The sequence below is a fragment of the Anopheles ziemanni genome, chromosome 3 (genome assembly GCF_943734765.1).
Source record: "Anopheles ziemanni chromosome 3, idAnoZiCoDA_A2_x.2, whole genome shotgun sequence".
NCBI lineage: Eukaryota > Metazoa > Arthropoda > Insecta > Diptera > Culicidae > Anopheles > Anopheles ziemanni.
The window spans coordinates 34,727,995-34,747,512 of NC_080706.1; the positions used below are offsets into that span (position 1 = coordinate 34,727,995).

Below are 19,518 nucleotides of genomic sequence, written 5' to 3' on the forward strand. Positions count from 1 at the left end.
CCACATTTCCCATTGTCGGTGAAGACCTTTTCTTTCTGCAAAATATAAAGTTCAGAAAGGCGCTAAGTATAGTTGTTGTTTGGGTTGAGCGCCTTTTTGAGCGGGAGCGAATAATATCACATCTGCATGCCATCTCGTCTCATAAACAATTGATTCTAAATGAGTGCTGCGTTTGATTTATAAACATTTTTGTTACATTTTCCACAATCAGACTACTTGATGCGAAGTTTGGTTGACTAATTTCCCATTTTTTTAATTTCTCAACAACCACGGTAGGCTGTGCGTTTATATAGTTTTGTTTCAGTGCGTGCGGATTCGTAGCTCAAAACGTTTAGTATATATGAAAATAAATTAATCAAATTCAACCACTAGAAGAGAGGATGGCAACATTCGAACCAATTTAATCCACTGAAATCCACCAAAAGCTCGTATCGCGAATTGACTAGTGTTGCATCTTATACACATATAGAAAGTGAATCGAACTAAACATGTCGAGGAAAAGTTTGTTTTCATAAGGAGCTTCCATACATTCATCTAGGGATGTTTTCATCTATTCATTCGATACAACGCGCTGGTTCCGGTTCTGAAAAGAGAGAAATCTTTTTTTTTCTTTTTTGTTATTTTACCAGGAGAAAGATCTTCTGGTTCGGGAGGGCAAGTGTTATCCCCGATCAAGACACCCATTCTCCTAAGAGAATGGGTAGTGTGGGATTCCTACCCACTAAGAAAACTCCTGGGACATGAGTATTTTTATTTTTTTCTTTTTTTTTATCTTTTTTTTAGTTTGGAATACTCAAATGTAATCGGTTAAAGGGTTAATGAAGCTTCGGGCGTCGTGTTTCTTGGTTTTGCTACATAGTAGCAAGATCATCCATTGCCTCGGCATACGGGAAGATGTTCATTGATTATGGGAATCTTTGCCGTTGAAGCCGTAACTGCCGCCCGTAATTCGATAATAGCTGCCTCTTTTCACCAAACGTAGCTTTAGAAATGCGATTCAGAGCACTCTTACCGAGAGCTGGTAGAAAAAGTAGAAAAGATGGTAAAAATGTAATATGTTACTTGAGGCAAGGTACATTTGTGGAAATCGGTAATCGGTTCATTCAATGCGTCGCATGTACAAATTCGATCAAAAGCGATCATTAAGATATTAACAAATTTGTTATTTCAGCAGAAAATACCAACCAAGGTTTCTGCACCTACGCCTCAAAATTTAATAAATTAAGAATTACGGAAGAGCCTTTGTTATACAGAGTTGTCTGTCTTTAAAAGACCTTTCATTTAAGGGGTCTGGCGCTAAAATTACCCAAGCAACTAAAAAGTTATTGACAAATTAGTTATTTTAGCCATTATTTCCAGTTGTGACTAAGGTTTTTCAAGCTTGTTGCATCAAGTTTTGCCCGCAGCTTCGTTCTAGTGGTGGGTAAACCAAATCCCCAAATCCGAATCCCAATCCAAGAAACAGTCGCGACATCGTCTCGATGTCGGTCACTTCAAAGTGTCTGTTGTTTTTCAAAGGAGTACAATCGTGCAACAGGATGCCGAGGGAGATTAAACAAGCGCGAAATCTAACACGGGGTCCACACTACAGCGCGACGTCGCCTGACAGGAGCTGAACTCCATATAAAAAAAACCTTGCGCGATGTCGCGCGAATGTGGCCAAATACACTTGGCAAGGTATGTTTTTGGTAGACATGTACATTTTTTTCTTTCTACGGAAAGTGCAGCACGAAGTCCAGCGGAACTACACGACAGCAGCAAAAAATTTGAATTTCTGTCAGCCGGGTAATCAAATCTGATTTGACAACGTTATCCATTGGATCCTTTAAAATCCGTCAAGGGATTCGAGTCTTTGGGTCTTCTGAATCCAGGTTCTGCCAACACTAGCAAATGACAGAAAAATCACAACACAGATCAGATCAGAACAGCTCGATGTTATCCGCGCGTTAAAACAAATTGCTCTGCTTAGCCAGGCCTTTTTGTGCAGGAAAAACTCCGTTAACAAGTGTAGCCAGTGGAAAGCCATCTTTTGTGGTTTTCGTTGGTAGTCTGCCTCATTCCTCCACAACATTCAACAACTAAGCGCAACAACAACAACTAAGCGCCAAACAACTGTGTGTGGTTTGGAGAAAAAAGTGTAGTCATGTCCGCCGTGCTGTGAACCGGGTGCCCAATTTCGCATTTGTTTCTTTGATTACTTCATTTTAATCCAGCCAATCGCTAGCCCTGCGCTTCCCCGGAATTAGCTACGTGTAGAGAAAATCGTGAATCGCAGACACACGATGGGTAAGAATCTTCTAGGAAGATGTGGTCCGTCGGACGAAAGACGATTGTCCAGCGTAGATAGGTGATGACAGGAATTTGTTGTCGCCGGTTCTGTGTCGTATTTCCATGTCCAATGCAAGATGCAAGCAGAAATGCAGTGTGTATTGTGCGTCTGAAACCACACCTTATTCCCTGCTGAGGATGTGGCAGACAAGGACAGATGGATGGATAAAGTGTGCTGGAAAACAAGCATGACGGAAAGGGCGTTTTTTGTGTTGCTATCCAATTAACTGATCTTTGGTGTTATCAGTTCTTCTTGCCAGGACAGCAGCGCTCCATGCGGTCGCTCCGCATATTAAGTTGGACGTTTGCAATCGTTACAAGTCATTTGATTATGTTTTTTTAATGTTTTCTTTTTAGCGGCCACGAGTGAAACAGTAAAACTGGAAAAACACCTCAAACTGCTTAAGGAAGAGTACACCAAGCTACAGAAAAACTACGCTGAACTGGAGCGTAAATATAGCAAGGCGGCCGCAGCAAGCGAAGAGCATGATCTTACCGGGGAGTTCAGCAGTTTCATATCCCGCCTGGTGATGACCGTTGCCACTCTCTATGGCAGGACGACATACTCCGATATTACGATCAAACTAAAGGACAAATCCATGCCGGCACACAAGTTTGTGCTGAATGCACGAAGCGAAGAGTGGCGCGAGGAGGTGATACTTGACAAGGCTGAGCTAGGTAAGACCGACTCGAGATATTCGCTCGATGAACTGTGGGGGTATTTATTTGCTGACAGACTATTAACACCGATCCCTTTTTTAGACTGGTCCGATATGGATGCAGACGTAGGATATTCACTGCTTCGCTGGATTTACACCGACGTTGTTGACCTGCAGCACGACTCACTGGCGCTGGAGCTACTGAAAACATCCCACCGTTTCAAGCTGCCCGGTCTGATGGGGCTGTGCGAGCGGGCTCTCGTGTCGTCCGTATCGGTGCGCTCCTGCGTGCGATTCTACTGCGTCGCGGAGGACGTCGGTGCGTCCAACCTACTCGAATACTGTTCTGGACTGATTTCCACGCACTGGGACGACCTAACGCCGCAAGACTTCGAGCACATGTCCAGCCCGTTGCTGTACAAAATGCTCAAAAGCAAAACCAAACATCCGCTACACGCCGCCGTGCGGTTGCTCCGGGAGGACGTCGTATTTTTGTGTCTCGTCGAAAACAATGCTTCGGTGAGTGAAACGCATGTTCTTTGTTTTATCATAATTCTTGCTTTTTTTATATATTTCTACACAAAAGCCACATGTTGGTTAGCTTAAAAATAAGCAATTAACAATACAACAATCCACTTTGTTCGTGACGCGTGCATTTAGAATGGAGGAAGCGTTTTCTGAAGTGTGCCGTACCGTTTGAGGGCAGCACTTCGATATCACATTGCGATCAGATGTTGAAACCTGTTGACCAGTTTGCTCTACCCCGGCCTCACTTGGGGGTGGGCGGTTTCCACTTCGAAGCGGGCGCTGACATTATCCTCTAATGCTCTATGTTTCGAATGTACTTCATGACGTTGAATACAAATATAACGGCCATCGCGTCCGTGTGGTAGCTGCCTCGCTCTGCAGCTTTCGTGGCCGAATTGCATAGGGCCCCCCGGCAGAAGCAGTATGTTGAGTCATCCAGCGTCTGACAGCCTTCCTCGTACGGTTCTTCAATATTGTGCTCCGGAGTCCAGGCACCAGATTTATAGACCTAAATGGAATGGAACAAACCGCCCATGATTATTTTTGTACGAGTTCGTCCACAAGCGGCGAATCTTTACCTGTTCCGTGTTTTTCTGTTGGGCACAGCCTCGGCTCACGGTTTCCTGCTCTCCTTTGAGAAGTTGCAGCTTGAAAATGCGCTTCATGCACATCGTTGACCAGGGGCAGTCCACTTGGTAAAGGTCCGACTCGTCAAACTTCGAACACAGTTGTGTTTTGGTGTTGTTCTGATGTCGACTTGGAGGCGCCACGGTGCACTGGTAACATTTTATCGCCGCAACGCCTTGATGATCTGGAAAAAAGGCAAAAGGAAACGGAAAAGAAAAGAGATTAATGGGACGATACAACATATAACGAACGCTTAATTTATTACAAAAGGTAGCATAAAAGCAACACCTCATCGGTTACGTTATGTGTGCGATGGGATGAGTTTTAAGATGAATTTGCATTTCGGGCATAATTTTTAACTGCCACACACAAAAGTGAAAGCCACAGTGACTTTCACTTAAAAGAGACTCAATAACTGGTTAGCGAAAATTTTGGCGAAAGCTTGTGCAAGGGCATTCAGATTACGATATTGGTAAAGGTTTATTTTTTTCCTACAATTTTATCATTTCGTCAACGTTGCGTTGAAGAAAACGTTTTGGGCAGCAAGTTCGTAAATAAGAAAACGAAAATGTGTTCATGATACGAACTTAATTCATTTTAAAATATGTGTTCAAACTGGTGTATTTTATTTTTATCCCCATCGATGTTTGCACAAACCTTCGACTAATTTTTTAAATTTACATTGCTATTTGATTCACACTTCAATGAAGACTGAAAAGCCAAAATAACACAGCCGATACACGATCATACTGTCCTTCTATTTTATCGATCAAATGATGAGCCTCTTATTTTTAAATTGTTTGGTAGGAAGGGGACTCTCTATTAGCTTTGAAATGTGATTTGAACCTTAACATACGGTTTAGAAGAAATTCCCCTCAAAATTCTGAGTTTAGAAACAACCGAGAATGCCGTCGTCAAACAGTTCCTCATCGGATTGCTGTGCGGTTCCATGGGGACCGGAGAATCGGAGAAAAATGATACAGAATCATTTCTCCGTATGGATAAAATATATATTAAAAGAATCTACCGCATGCCGGCAGGCTGCAGTAGCATTTCAATGAATGCCAGTTGCATTTCGCTCGATTGCAGCTGAATGCCCAGCTGATGACTGGCGTGGAAGGGTCGAACCAACGGAAGCCAAGGGAAGTGGAGATCCGATAATATCAACATTTCCGCCCGGAGCACGCACAGAGCTCTTCGTTCAGTTAAGCGCGCCACACGAGTGCTCCATGATGGCCTTCTCACGATGATGATTCATTGACGGAGGGAAAAAATCAACTTCTAAGGCAGAATAACTCGTGTATGGTGCCTGGGTACGGGTCTTTGAAGTGCACTGGATCACAATCGACCATGCACAAAGATATTCGCCTCCACGAACCAGTCCCGGAACGTTTCCGGTCGTGCGTGAAAGAAGTTGAACTCGCTCCTCTGCCTTTGTGTGTCTGGCCCCGGGTTACCCTGGTACCGGCCAACGGTTCCGATGTTAAAGTGCAATCGAGGATAAAGCAATAACCCAAAGCACAACGTCACGCAGCCAGACAGGCGTCACCAGGGATGGCATGTGGTGACGACAGAGGCGTTTTGATATAGGTGCTCCGAGAGAAAAAAGGCACTTCTCCGCTCTCGTTCGCCCACTTGACGAACGTTTGGTGGAAGGATTGGCCCATCAGGCCTCCATCCTGGTCTTCCTTCGTGAATGGGCAGCCCTGGAACGCTGTGGCGGTCTCATCCATCGATTACACAGGCGGCACACTTCCCAGATACATATTGTGACTAATGATTCGAAAGCAAAATATGATGGCTATAATATCGAATGGTTTCCCGTTGGCGGGCGGTCGCTTCCCACCACAAGGGTGACCGATTTGGTAGTGTTGTGTCCGCCGCAGGAAATGGAGCTCGATAATGATGCGTGTCTCTTGTGAATTAATGTGCACCGCGTGCACGTTGTAGTTGGTCGCCTTTTGCACGAATAATTGGATACGATATCGGTTTTTATTTTTCGCCAGTTCACCAAATGGTTGGGTTAAAAATGAGTCAAAAATTAAAACCATTTGTCTATGCTTCACAATCGGCTTCGAAACGCAAACGTTTATCAATATGGATTCCCAACGTGCATGCTCGCAAAAGAACCTACCATAACAAACCACATCTCAACGGAAAACCCCAGGCAAGCGGGTACGGGGCCGTAAACATTGATCTAGGTCGGCCAGTAGTTTCGCAGCTTGCGGCCACTTGATCTTGTTGCTGGTGGGCAAATTTCTATTTAAAGAACATCACCCTAGCGCAAGAACGCACTCGAAACGCTGCATTCAGCAGCCTGTGGCCGTAAATGGCGGTTTGTGAGCGCTAAAAAGCCAAAGTGGTAATGCATTATGGGACAACGCACGAATAAACACACGGCCAGGGACGATAGAATAAAATTGTGAACTAAACAGGTTTCATAGAACGCCGTATGTGGCTCGTTACGTTCTACTTTTAAATGCTTCGTTCTGTCTTGGGAGCACGGAACGCGTGTCCACTTGCGTTTCGAAAAGTAACGCTCAAAGCGCAATCGATGGCTGAACAGGAAGGTGTGAAATGATTTTAATCAAGCTAATGAAACACACTGTATCACCGATAGCTTTCCTTGCGGTTGTCACTCAGAAAGGGCCGCACCCTGTGGTCGACATGTGGGGCCGACATCGGTGTGACACAGTAGTGGTATTGGTTGCACAAACACACACACCGCCCGCGGTCATCGCAAACGGGCAAACGACCCCGAGCTGCCCAAGCAGGTTATGACCCATTTCCCTAATTGTCCCAGATGAAGTGTGCCAAACAAATCGGACACAAATAGCGGTACGGGTGGAGGGAGGGGTCTCGTGGGACAAACCTTTGTCAGACTTCGTTTTTTTTTTCTTATCAAGAACAGAATGTACTCGACGGGAGAAACTTGATAAAACGGTGCTAACCAACGTCGGTCGGAAGTTCAGCATCCCACCGTCCCTTCATGCCGCCAAGGGCCGCCTTTCTTAACTTCATCCTGTTAGCATCATTAATACCATCTTGGTCGTTGTTGTTATTGTTGAACGTCTTGTCGATCCAAACGGGGGGAGGATGGAATGTCTTTGTACGGTGGCGACTCTTAGCTTTAGACCACCAGCACCACCACCACCAATTGGGTACAATCAACGCTTTCCTGTCCGGACACTTGCGCCTTTTTGATCCCCGACGGTCCCGTCCACCTTGAACACAGCACAGCACAGTCCCCAGCAGGACTAGAAAGTCATCCTTCCGTGATCGTCGTTGCGTTCGCTGAAAACCTGTTCTAGTTCGGTCCTGTGTGGAACTAGTTCTCGTGCAGTCGGTCAGATTGTTTGTTGCAAACAAAAAATACCTATATTAAATCACGCACTGCAGCTAAGCCCCAACGAAGTCTAGTCTAATGAGGGTTTTTTTCCAAGGAAAGGATCCCAGCACCGTTTAAAGGTTATCAGCGACCAAGCGTTGAAAACACCACAGCCAACGCAGAACTCGTAATCAACAACTTGGAATGTGTTATAAGGAAGTGTTTCGTCCGTGCCTTTATTTTCCTTTGTTTAAGAGAACATTCTACTAAAGGATCTGGTTTCATGTCTTAAAACAATGTTCTTTGTCGTCTTTCGTCAAATAATTTCGTTTTGCTTTAGCTTTACATTTGATATTTAAAAGAAAATCGCTTAGCTTGATTCAAACCAAGAGATATTGTTGTTAGTCACGATTGAGTCACATTAGCTGCTTTCCTTTATGGAATCACATCTTCCCACGGAGTTTGCGATATTTGGTTCTGGCATGATCCATCCCGTTCAGTAACGCACACCGTGGTGGGTGAGAAGGTTGTGACTCATTGGGAATTAACAGTGACTTTCAAACAATGTCGAGAGCTTCTGGTTGGGAAGCGTAATAGGAAGATTTTGAAGAATCAAACTACCTTATGCTTCCTGTTTGAAACAATGCGTAAACCAATGTAAAAGCTTGAAACAAGGAAAAGATTAGTTCACATGAAAATTAACAGAACTCGATCAGAAGGTTAGCTACAGCTTCGATGCCAATCTTTATACATATTAATGATTTCAAACGCGTTACGCCTCTACTAATGTGGTTCTTGGAACGCCCGATCACATCACATTTAAAAGTCAATTCCTTCGATCGCGACACTAACCGGCAATGACATTGTGCTTTCAAATTCATCGTTTCCTTCCGGCAAGCAGTAATCTATTCGCACAGGTGTTTGCATAACTAAGGGGAAATCTATTACCGCCGGTCAACGGATTGCAAACGGCATCAACCCCATTCTGGCAAATGATTTCTTTGGCAATGAAATCTTCTCTGCCCGAGCCGTCCGTTATACTGTGTTCATTAGAAAAACAAACAAATGGTGAAAAGTCTTCGCTCAAACTTTTGGACCCCACCAAATGTGTGGTGCCCACCGATACAACGTGTGAGCTGTATGTTTGTTTGTTTCCCGTACAGTGATCGGACCTCTGCGTGGCATCGACATATCAAATCTTTTGGGCGCTCTCACAGTGGTCACACTAGACTTCCGACGAAGCCCGATTCGAAAGCCGCCACATTTCCTTCACAGCTCGGCCAATGGCGACCGCAACGAGCCAGAACGAAAATGTTATATTTATCTGGCCCACCCATCTGGTGTGGTGAACTTGAACTAGCCCCGTTTTGTCGCGTGAAGTATCCATAAAAGTCCGGCCGGAGTCATGTTCGACCACTAATTACTTTTGTATAAAACTTCCTTCCCAACATGATCATTTATGTGATACATGGTCTTATGGAAAATATAGTATGGAACTGGTATGATTATTTTTTTCTTTGAAACGTCTTTTTGCTACGTCGCATCATTCAGAACTAATCTAACGTGGAAGTGTTTAAAAGTGAGTCACTAGCTATAAAGAAAATGATGCTTCGTTTGTGAACGATCGCTGGTCCAATTGAAAGGCACTTCTAACCTTGTGAAGTTGTCTAGTAGAATAATCATGTCGAATGGGAAACGGAAATGAAGATAGTAGTCCTGAATCGACATTTTTTCCTCATCTTATATTTGAACCCAATCGAAAAATTCAAACATTGTAAATCAAAGTTTGAATGAAACCGAAGGAAGCCAAATTACAAATTTACTTATTTCATTTTGCCTTTAGGGAATTTTCGTAAAAAAGATATAAGGCGTGAACAATTGTCCAATTTTGAATCGACAAAATGGTTTAATGAAAGTGAACCCAACATATTTTCAAGGCGTATCATTTGCTAAATCTTTTCTTACTTCACCAACACCAGGGTTTTTTTTGTCTCGAATCGGGAGGAATACAAATGGCGGGACTATCAGGACCATACTGTTCGGCAGTCTGCGGTTTGTCCCTATCGCAACTGACCGACGTCTGGTCGTCGACAGCTATCGGCATCCCGCGTATGGATAAACATTGGCAGAACTGCATACAAAAACGGAACCGAAGCAACTGAGATTGTAAACACTCGAACTCGATGGCAACAGTCACAATCTGGAAACATATGCCCGCCAGGGGAAACCGGGAATTTGCACGTGTCAGAAGCGTTTCGGCAACACAAAACCCAACATCAGGCATCCTCCCGCCGGACCAGGGATGACGGGAGAAAACGTCCCAGCCGGAAATATGTACATATCATTAATCGCATTCCCTTGGTGTGTGTTTGTGTTCACCAATGAATGGCGTTCCGTCTTCGGCACTGTTTATCACGATGGCCTCACGGAGAGCCATTTTTTGTTTAGATATTCGCACCGTTCCTAGTGAACGATTCAGACATTCCACCGTAGCATTCCACAAAACCCAGCCCGGCCATGAACCAATGTCAATGATCTCATTAGATAGCGAAGATGAGGGAGAGAGGTTCACGTACGAGATGCAAGTTTGATTGCCAACGGTTGGCAAGGGGATTGATTCTCTTTTGGTTTGATTTCACCACACTCTTAAAGACGTAAGGTAGAATTGTTGTTGTTGGATCAACGTTGGCTGATTCTAGTCGATAAAAACTCCATCCCAAACCTTGAACTAGCAGCCAGCCAGACCTCGCGGTGTGAAGGAAAACCCCCGTCTTGTAACGGTATTGAGGAAAGCGAAGGGAAAGATAATTACCTGCAATAAATATTAGAAGTAACGCTACTGCGGACACAACCATCGTACTGCTGAACCTCCCCATCGGATCGGAGCGACACATCATCGTCGTGGGACGGCGGGACACGTGGAATGGTGGATGGCGGTGAAATGGTGCACCAGTATGAAACGGGAAGGCTTAACCTTTCGGGCAGGCAAGCAAAATACAGTTGGCGCCCAACTTGAGGAGTGCTTTGGAAAGCGAGCAAACCTGCTAGCCGCTCAATCTGGCCATTCGCTGGAACCGACGGTGCTGCACAACGATGATGCGGCCAAACTGCAGCCGTTGGCCGTTTACGTCTTTCGCCTTCTGGCAAACCGGTAAAACAATGACGCGCACTGTCGTTCGCCCGTCGAGAGTACTTGGCCTCGGTCTCGGCGGATCCCGTTTTCTTCTCGACGAACACGAAATTTCTTCTGCCTTGTCGACGCGAACCGAGCACCACGAACGATTCGGTGCAGAAATCTACCTCTGGATGGATGGTTGGAATGGTGAATGGGATGGTACAGGAATGAGCAGTCGCGCTGTGTGTTCCGTTTTCTTTCTCCGCAGCGCAAATCTAGCGCTGGAACAGTCGAAATTCGATGGGCAATCTCAACAGCAGACGGCAACGAAATTCAACGAACATCTCAGCAAAGGTCAACACGGAATTGACTTCGCCAAAATTTTGGCTACAAACAACGGCAACAAAACTCCCCGGCGGGAGAAGACGTATAATAAATTTTCCAAGGCACACATATACACACACACAAGCGCACACTGTCCGGCGGGCGGAAGCAATCGGGGAAATGGGAAGTGTTGCCGCCCGAAAACAAGGTCACGGCCACCGGTCGCCGGCGTTGTTGTTGTTGTCGTTGCCGTTGGTGTTGGAAGTGACGGCAGCAGCATAAAAGTGGACATATGTCGCCACACGGTTCCGCGACATCCACTTGGGATATTTTTTTTTTTTGTATTTCTTTATTTTTAGAACACTCGCTATGCTTTTCGCACCCCAAAAAACACCAGACCAAACTCTCGACGATGAACGAAAGGAAACAGGGGGGGACAAAAAACGCCAATTAAATGGTGGCACTAAATTCCAGTCGCCGGCGATCGTGATGCCATCATGAGCGAAAGTGGTGTTGGTCGAGTATTGGCCTCGTTTAAAGCGACGATCGATCGATTTGCCTAATCGCTACGAGGTTCATCCACCAACCGATTTGATACCCTTTGTTTTTTAGGTCACATGCAATCACCGCCTCTCGGCCGCTATCGGACCACCAGCACCAGCTCGGTATTTGTTGCGTGTTATTTGCGATAAGCGCGTGCCTTGAAAATACACCCGAATCGGCGTATAACGCACCGCACGCACCGTTGCCTCGTGGGACCACACTCGATCGACCAGAGCCCCTGCTCTTCTTTCGTGGACGATGTTCAATCCAACCGCCGCAACAGTCTACCGTAAACTGAATCATCGGCTCGCACATCAGCTTGGCCGGCCGGTCGTATCCGACCGAGCCTAGGACCGGAGAGCAGTGCAGTACGGTTTGTTGTGGTATGGTGGTGCGCGAGGAGGGGAGGATTTGTTTGGCACCGGTCGGGCATGCCACCGACCGGTCGCATCGGTGCCTTCCATCACGAATCCAAGCCGCTCGCAACCGAGAGAACGGGCTTGTTTCATCTCGAGAGAATAGATATTGACCGCGAGATGGAGAGCGCGAGAAGCGAGCACCATAAAAAGAAAAACGGGTTGAAACCGTGGATAGAAAGGAACCATTGTATAGGCCAACCCTTCAGGCCGGTTGGCGAAAGCTTTCAAGAAAGAGTAACGAGGTCGGCCAGAGAGCGAACGGACGGAAAACAAAAAGCAAAACAATACACGAGAGGCGATAGTGTAACGAACGCATATAAATTCGTCCGCACGATTGAGGAAATGGGAGGAAGGTTGGTCGGGGCGAGTCAGAAACCCCTGGTTAAGTTCAGCCGAGTCCCGCGTCTTCGTACCGCGCCCGCCCGAAGTGCATTGCACTCGCAACCGACCGGCAAGTGATGCTGTACGTGGTCGGTTTGGTCGGTTCTCGGTTATTATGCTTTGGTGCCTTCTGTTTTTCCTTCCGGAAAAGATGCTGCCTCTGGTCGACTTATCTGGTTGTGCTCTGGTCCCTATCTTACCCTTGACCTGTGCACCAGCAGTCAGGCTAGACGTTGCCAGCAAAAGAGCGGTATGGTTTCGTAGTAATTTACGTGAAAGCTTTGTTTTCGCTCCCTTGTTTTCGTCATCTCCTTCTCCGGATGAGTGCATTTACGAAGCAGTTTAACCCTTTAAAGCACGCGATTTTAAAACAGGACCAAGAAACATCTCATTTTTAAACTCCAACCCCCACTAAATACTTAGAGGAAAATAGAGAATTTAATATGTTAAAATTCATTAACAGTTAACAAAAAAATTGTTTTCCAACCACCCTTTTTTAACATTTCTACAGCCTTTCAAATGATTTAAATGGAAAACATTCTTAAAAATTTATTCTATAATACGACAACGGAAATGTGAGCTATATTTTTGCAATGAATGCGATATTTTAAAAAGGATAAAACCTTAAAAATTAATTTATGGTTCCATAAATTGCAACTATCAGACATTTATGAAATGAAAATTGGAGGAACCTAATTCTATTGTGATACTCATTCGTGGAAAAATCATTCTTAGTATAATTTATTTTAAAAAATTAAAAGGAAATTTATCGCTTCTTTTCATTTTTTATGTTCCATTTAACGTGGTTTGTGTAGAATTTTTGTTTCCTCTATTTGGTATATGCTCTTTTGCTTCCGGACCATATTCCAGTTTTTATGCAAATCGTACCTGTCCTATCGGTTGCGAAAATATCGAAAACGCCAAAATAATGGATGCTATTTCTTATAATATATTCAAACAACCAACCCGTTTCGGCGACGGAAAACGTTGGCAAACTTGCAGTTCTGCAGCTAGCCAAATTTGCATGGAAGGTGAAGGTCTTTCGCTAACTTGTTCAAAATGACGCGTTGCAGCTTATGGCCGATGAAAATAGATTTGAGTGAAATGCACAAACAAAAATGAAATACTATTCAATGGTGTACTTTTTACATGTTATTTGAAATTGGTACATCCAGTTAGTATCTGCTTTGCAGTACAAGAATCGTTCGACTTTCTTCCCGATTGCTAACGTGCTGGGGTTCCATTTAGTCGTGAGACGTGTCTCTGGTGGATACACCAGTGGAAGTGCTTACGCTTGATAGCCCTACATCCACGCATCGAGCAAATGAAGTGGTACTTGTGAAGTGTTTAATCATCAATCAAATTTGGTAAACACGCTGATACCATACAAATCGCACTCAATGGGGAGTCTTTCTTTGACGCCCCAACTCGAGCTTTGGTACACCAAAAGGGTGACACATTTTCAGCGTTACGGGGTGGGTAATGCAACGTGCGTGCATGCCGAATCATGGAGTCTCTTTGAAACCCGAATACAATGAACGGAAGGTAACGAAATGGAAACGCATTTGTATCTTAAACCATCTAACAACAGTTGATTGAATTTAAAGTGAGACTGGTGTATGGCGTGTTCGAAATTAAGCTATGCTAAATTGTTCAATTTTCAAAAGTATAAAACACAGGAAAACGATAAATCCATTAGTCCAGAAAATAATATAGATACCTCTTCCACAACATGGGAATCTTTTAGTATAACGGTTGGTAAATTAAAACACACACAACTCTCCATTCTCTTATGTACTTCCAGCTACCGGAAATTGTAAACAGCCTTTCACCTCAAGGCCAGCTTCCTCTGGGCCTCGCGCTGATGGGCCGCAGTACGACGATCGCACAGACCTTACTGGAGACGGGTGGGGCTGACATTAATGCCTTTACATCGGAGGTAAGAAATTATAAAGCTGTAGCTATTTGTAGCGAGAAAAATGACACTTTTCTAAGAAAAATTGTCATTAATACTAAAATTTGTTTCATTTTTATTTGTCTACACTTTACAGGGCAATACGCTGCTTATCGATGCGATTAAACGTGGCGACAGTTTTACGGCACAGTTTCTGCTAGAGAAGGGGTGCAACGTGGATCTGGTCACGCGAGATACGTCCGACACGGCCCTGCACCTGGTCTGCACGTACTCGGAGCGCAGTACCGACCTGGAAACGCACCGGGAAATGCTCAACATTGGCCGGCAGCTGCTGGCCCAACAGGCCGATCCCAACATGCAAAACAGCAAGGGCTTGTAAGGACATTAATGTGTTGGATGAAGTATTCCATTGGTTTTTTGTTGTCCTTCGAAGCCAATCGACTGTTGCAAACAACTTCTTCTTCTTCTTCTTCTTTTTGACGTAACAAGACGACAAAACGATGACGTGACCTTCACGGACACAACTTCTATCGGGTGTATTGATGATATTTAACCGGTTAAACTTCTCCGATGATCCGATCTTTGGGCATGCATCATTGTGGTTGGGTAACGACTCGGCCAGGACTTTTGTATAAAAATGCCCATCAAGTTTTCTCGACTATTTGGTAACATTCCAGGCACCAAAGAAAGGGATAATTAGGCCATTTTTTCTCTGCCTACCGTTACGGTCTCTGTTGCACTTTGGGGTCCTGAAGAACGGTCCGTGGCCGGAACTAAGCTTCCAAATAATTTTTTAGCCTTTCCCCATAAGTGACAAAATACTAAAAAATACACATCGGCTGATTTCGTCGGAGACGAAGGGTCTCACAACATTAAATTTGTTCACTAGTCGATTTAACATGCGAACAAATAGTCAAGGCTTATTGTTTTGATCACAAAGGATTCAATTTCAATGATAACACTGTGAAACTTTGTTTGACCAGAAAAGAAATGCTACTCTTGATGATACTTTCAAAAGAAAGTTGCTAGTGGTTTTGATTTTTCCCCGAAAAATTGTTAAAATTTGTTATTTGTGCAAACAAAGTGAATTCATGATACACCTTTTACCACCGTTTAGCGCGATGGCCAAGGCTATTAGTAACTCCATCCAACCTATTAATACGATCGCCGCAGTTATTAAGATAACGCAAGCGTCGCTTAGCGACTCCGTCCAAAGCATTACACCTTTTACCACCGTTTAGCGCGATGGCCAAGGCTATTAGTAACTCCGACCAACCTATTCATACGATCGCCGGAGCTATTGAGATAACGCAAGCGTCATTTAGCGACTACATAAAACATTAAGAAGATAGCAGACCCTTCTAAGACAATGGGAGCACGCTTATTGCGTTGGCCGCATCTATTAGGCCGTTCGTCGCACCTTTTAGCGGCAGTCATTTTTCTGAACCTGTTGTGAGCACTTTTGTTCAAAGAGTTGAGTGTAGAGGTGGATGTTTCATTTCCTGGTTTGAATTTTTCGGTATGTATCAATATTTGTGAATATTTTTTGTTTAGCTTCTTTTAAATTTCAAGAGAAATTATGTTGAATGATTCTAAATGAAAATATTAATCGCGCTAAACGGTGCTAAAAGGTGTAAATGTAGTTCGAGCTGGATATTCTTCGCATTTCCTGACAACTATCACTCACTCTTACTACAAATATATTTTTACAATTTTTGTTTACATATTTTTCTCTCTCCAGTACTCCACTGCATGTTGCCATTATGTCGCAGCATGTGGAAATGATTGACGAACTGCTGAACGAAACCACCGTCCCCCACGTGGACACGAACGTGCGTACGAAGGACGAAAAGTGTGCCTTACAGCTGGCACTAGTGCCACCGCATACCGACGGACCCCCGTTCGAGCTGGCCCGCCGTCTGCTGGAGCGCGGTGCGCGCACGAACGTCCTCCATCCGGAATCGGGCGACAGTTTGTTGCATATCCTCGCCAAGCAACAGCTGGAAGATGCAGCCGTCTTTCTCACCGATCACTGCAACCTCAGCCATATCAATCGGGCCGGTTCGACGGTACTGCACGTCGCTGCCTCACAGGGCTTGGCAAATCTAGCGCGTGCCCTGCTAGAGAAGGGCGCACCACCGAACGTGCAGTCCAGCGTGACGGAGCTCAAGTGTGCGCTGCATTGCGCCGTCGAGGAGAACCATTTGAGCGTTGTCGAGGCGTTTATCGAGTACAAGGAGGAGAACCCGGACACGGTGGATTTCAATCTGAAAAATGCATTCGGTGACTCACCGCTCAGCCTTGCCCTTAGCTTGGGTTTCAACGAACTCGTACCGCTGCTGATCAAGGGCGGAGCCGATTTGAACGCTCGCAACGGCCAGGATATGACGTTGCTTCATCAAGCCATCCTAAAGGAGGACTCGAAGACGGCCGTCTTTCTGCTGAGTCAGGGTGCCGATATGAACGCACTGACGGCGGACCAAGAGTCCCCGCTGCAGCTGGCCATTCACTGTCGGCTGGTGGACGTGGTGGATGCCCTGTGCTCCCGGGGTGTCTCGCTAAGTGCACCGGACAATAAGGGCGACTGTCCGTTGTGGAGTGCGCTCGAGTCGGAGCAGTTCGAGATAGCCTCCGTGCTGGTACGGCACGGCGTCGACACGGACTGTTGGGGCCCAGGGCCGGATGGTTGCTTGCAGACTATCCTGCATCGTGCGATCGACGAGAATAAGGAACAGGCGGCCATGTTTCTCATCAAAAGTGGCTGCGATCTGGACTCGCCGCGGCAACCGGGTCCCCAGGGGCAGGGTGGCGACGAGGCGAAGGATAAGGCATCACCGCTGCATCTCTGCTGCCAGTGGGGCCTACGGAACGTTCTGCACACCCTGATCGACCATGGAGCGAACGTGAATGCGATCGATTGCGATCTGAAAACGCCTTTGCACGTGGCGATTGAGAACCAGCACGAGGAAATAATAGGCATTCTGTTGTGTCACCCAGGCATCGATCTAAAGATACGGGACAAAACGGGCAACACACCGTTTGCGGCCGCGCTGCAGGTGCGCAATAACAAGGCCGCCCAAAACATCCTCGAGCGGCTACCGAATGCGGCCGAACAGATCGATCAGCGGGGGCGCAACTTCCTGCACCTAGCGATCATGCGTGACGATCTCGAGTCGGTGCTGTTCCTGCTATCCATCCATGTGGACGTAAACTCGCGCGTCCATGATGTAAACCAAACGCCACCGCTGCACCTGGCGGCGGCCTCCGAGAAGGAGATGCTCATCCGGAACCTCATCCTAGCCGGGGCGCGACTGAACGACCGAGACGCGACGCAGAAAACGGCCCTCCACGTGGCAGCCGAGCGGGGAACGGTGGCGGCCGTATCGGCACTGCTACAGAACGGTGCCGATTTTGATGCAGTGGATGGAGACGGTAACAATGCTCTACACATTGCCGTCCGCGAGGGACACATCGGGGTCGTGCGCGAACTGCTGACGGAATCGGAGCTCAACGCGGAAGCTGTCAACCTGAAGGGGCGCAATCCACTGCATGAGCTGTGCCGCTGCGGGAAGGACAACACATCGGCCGCCATCCTGGAGCTGTTCATCGAGTGTATGCCAAACTATCCGATCAACAATCCGGACGTGCAGGGCAACACGCCCCTGCTGTTGGCGTACATGCGGGGCCAGGCGCAGCTGTGCCGTATACTGGTGAAAAAAGGTGCCTGCCTGGGAGCCGAGAACAAGGAGGGCTTGACGATATTCAACTTTAAGCTAGCCACCAACCAACTGCTGCACCGTTTGCTGGACGAACTGCCGCAGGAATCACCCTGGGCTTCATCGGAGCTGTGCCAGGAGTGTGGCACCAAGTTCACGCTTACCATGCGAAAACATCACTGGTATGGACTGTGTTTCGCTCGGCGAACTCTTGGGGTAGATGGTAAGATAATTGTTTCTTTCCATTTACAGCCGCCACTGTGGGCGCATCCTTTGCAGCCGGTGTTCGAACAACGATGTGCCAATCATCAAGTTTGGCATCAACAAACCGGTGCGCGTGTGCTCGGTCTGCTTCGAGGTACTCCAGATCGGCAGCGGTGGAGTGTAAGAACAATTTTTCGAACAAATATGGACCTCCTCGTTTCACTTGGACCATTCACGTGCACGTGCATATGATCTGAGCTTCTGCAGGAAGTGTGGCACGCGAGATAATATCCTGTGGACGACGCAGCCCCGGGCACGACATACCCGCCCGTACGCCTCGTCCCACATCTCAGAGCATTATTTTTTTTCTTTTCTTCTATCGATTCAATATTTTATGAAGTTTTTCGTTATTCGTAAAGAGACGGTTATTTATATACATAATAACACACACAAACTGGAACAAACATCAAAATATAACGACACGTACAATTAATGCAGCTTCGCAGTGAAATTGCTTCCTCAGAAAGAATCGAATGATTATGAAATACGATTCAACACGCGTGCTTATATTTTAACGTCGGCAACTAATGCGAGAGGGCGTTAGTTTTCAAAACTCAATTTTATTCACTAATTCCAACATACTGGAACACAAAACCAAATTCGATGAGGCGTTCTGTTTTTGGTGGAGTAAACTTTATAAGCTGTTGTTTGTTGGTACTTGCCGTGCCATAGGCAAATTTACATCTTGGGTCGTTTGCTGGCAGACCGGGTGGTGTAGCTAAACCAACTAGTACCCCTAGGGATAACGCCTCATTGCAAAATTGCCCTATGTCCTTCTCGGTACATCCATTTACTTAAGCTTTGAGAACAGGGACTTCGTTACGCAGTGATCCAGTTCGTGCAGGTAATCGAACAGTTCTTCGACACAGGTCTCGGTCGTTTGGGAACGGCTGCCTACACGATCATTGCAGGCCTGGTATTTTTCCCACAGCTGGGTAGTATGTCCTTGCTGGGCGCACTTTTCCTGCAAAGAACAAACGGAAGAGTTTGATCACAACGCCTGACGTTGTTGGGCAGCCGACAATGTTTCAAAAAAGCACTTACCCGCAGCACCGTCTGTGGGTCGACTATATCTTCCTCCTCCTGAGCCTTTACGGATGGAAAGAAGGACGAGAACCATTTCCTAGCAGCCATGGTCGGTCGATTGGTAGCGTGCGGGTCACTACGATGTCACCGAGAGAAGCTGTAATAACATAGAGGGAAAACTCACGTAAGCTAACGAATGATCTGGATTGTTGCAACGCAAATTATAGGCTAGTTGAACGGCATGGCAGGGGCTTGCATATTTTTAAATCAGCAAGGACATTCTACCGAACAATTTGCTAAAATTTAACAAAAGTAGTTACAGTCTGGTGATGATATAACTCGTTG

General features: G+C 46.0%; 3 protein-coding genes across 3 annotated transcripts; 1 reads left to right on the forward strand and 2 right to left on the reverse strand.

Moving 5' to 3' along the window:
• The first annotated feature begins 2,211 nt into the window (after window positions 1-2,211).
• On the forward strand, window positions 2,212-18,574 carry LOC131288827 (rabankyrin-5). The gene is made up of 7 exons (XM_058318005.1): window positions 2,212-2,286; window positions 2,686-3,006; window positions 3,091-3,506; window positions 14,057-14,191; window positions 14,304-14,542; window positions 15,909-18,065; window positions 18,136-18,574. The coding sequence occupies exons 1-7, from the start codon at window positions 2,283-2,285 to the stop codon at window positions 18,269-18,271; spliced, it is 3,408 nt and encodes a 1,135-aa protein (XP_058173988.1). The 5' UTR covers window positions 2,212-2,282; the 3' UTR covers window positions 18,272-18,574.
• Window positions 3,643-10,415, reverse strand: LOC131288828 (uncharacterized). The gene is made up of 3 exons (XM_058318006.1): window positions 10,283-10,415; window positions 4,094-4,326; window positions 3,643-4,023 (listed from the first exon to the last, which is right to left on the reverse strand). Exons 1-3 carry the CDS (start codon window positions 10,365-10,367, stop codon window positions 3,808-3,810), a joined length of 534 nt encoding a protein of 177 aa, XP_058173989.1. The 5' UTR covers window positions 10,368-10,415; the 3' UTR covers window positions 3,643-3,807.
• A 77-nt stretch (window positions 18,575-18,651) lies between the features above and the next one.
• LOC131287449 (cytochrome b-c1 complex subunit 6, mitochondrial) lies at window positions 18,652-19,324 on the reverse strand. Its single transcript, XM_058316497.1, has 2 exons — window positions 19,192-19,324; window positions 18,652-19,111 (listed from the first exon to the last, which is right to left on the reverse strand). Exons 1-2 carry the CDS (start codon window positions 19,279-19,281, stop codon window positions 18,938-18,940), a joined length of 264 nt encoding a protein of 87 aa, XP_058172480.1. The 5' UTR covers window positions 19,282-19,324; the 3' UTR covers window positions 18,652-18,937.
• Window positions 19,325-19,518: the final 194 nt, after the last annotated feature.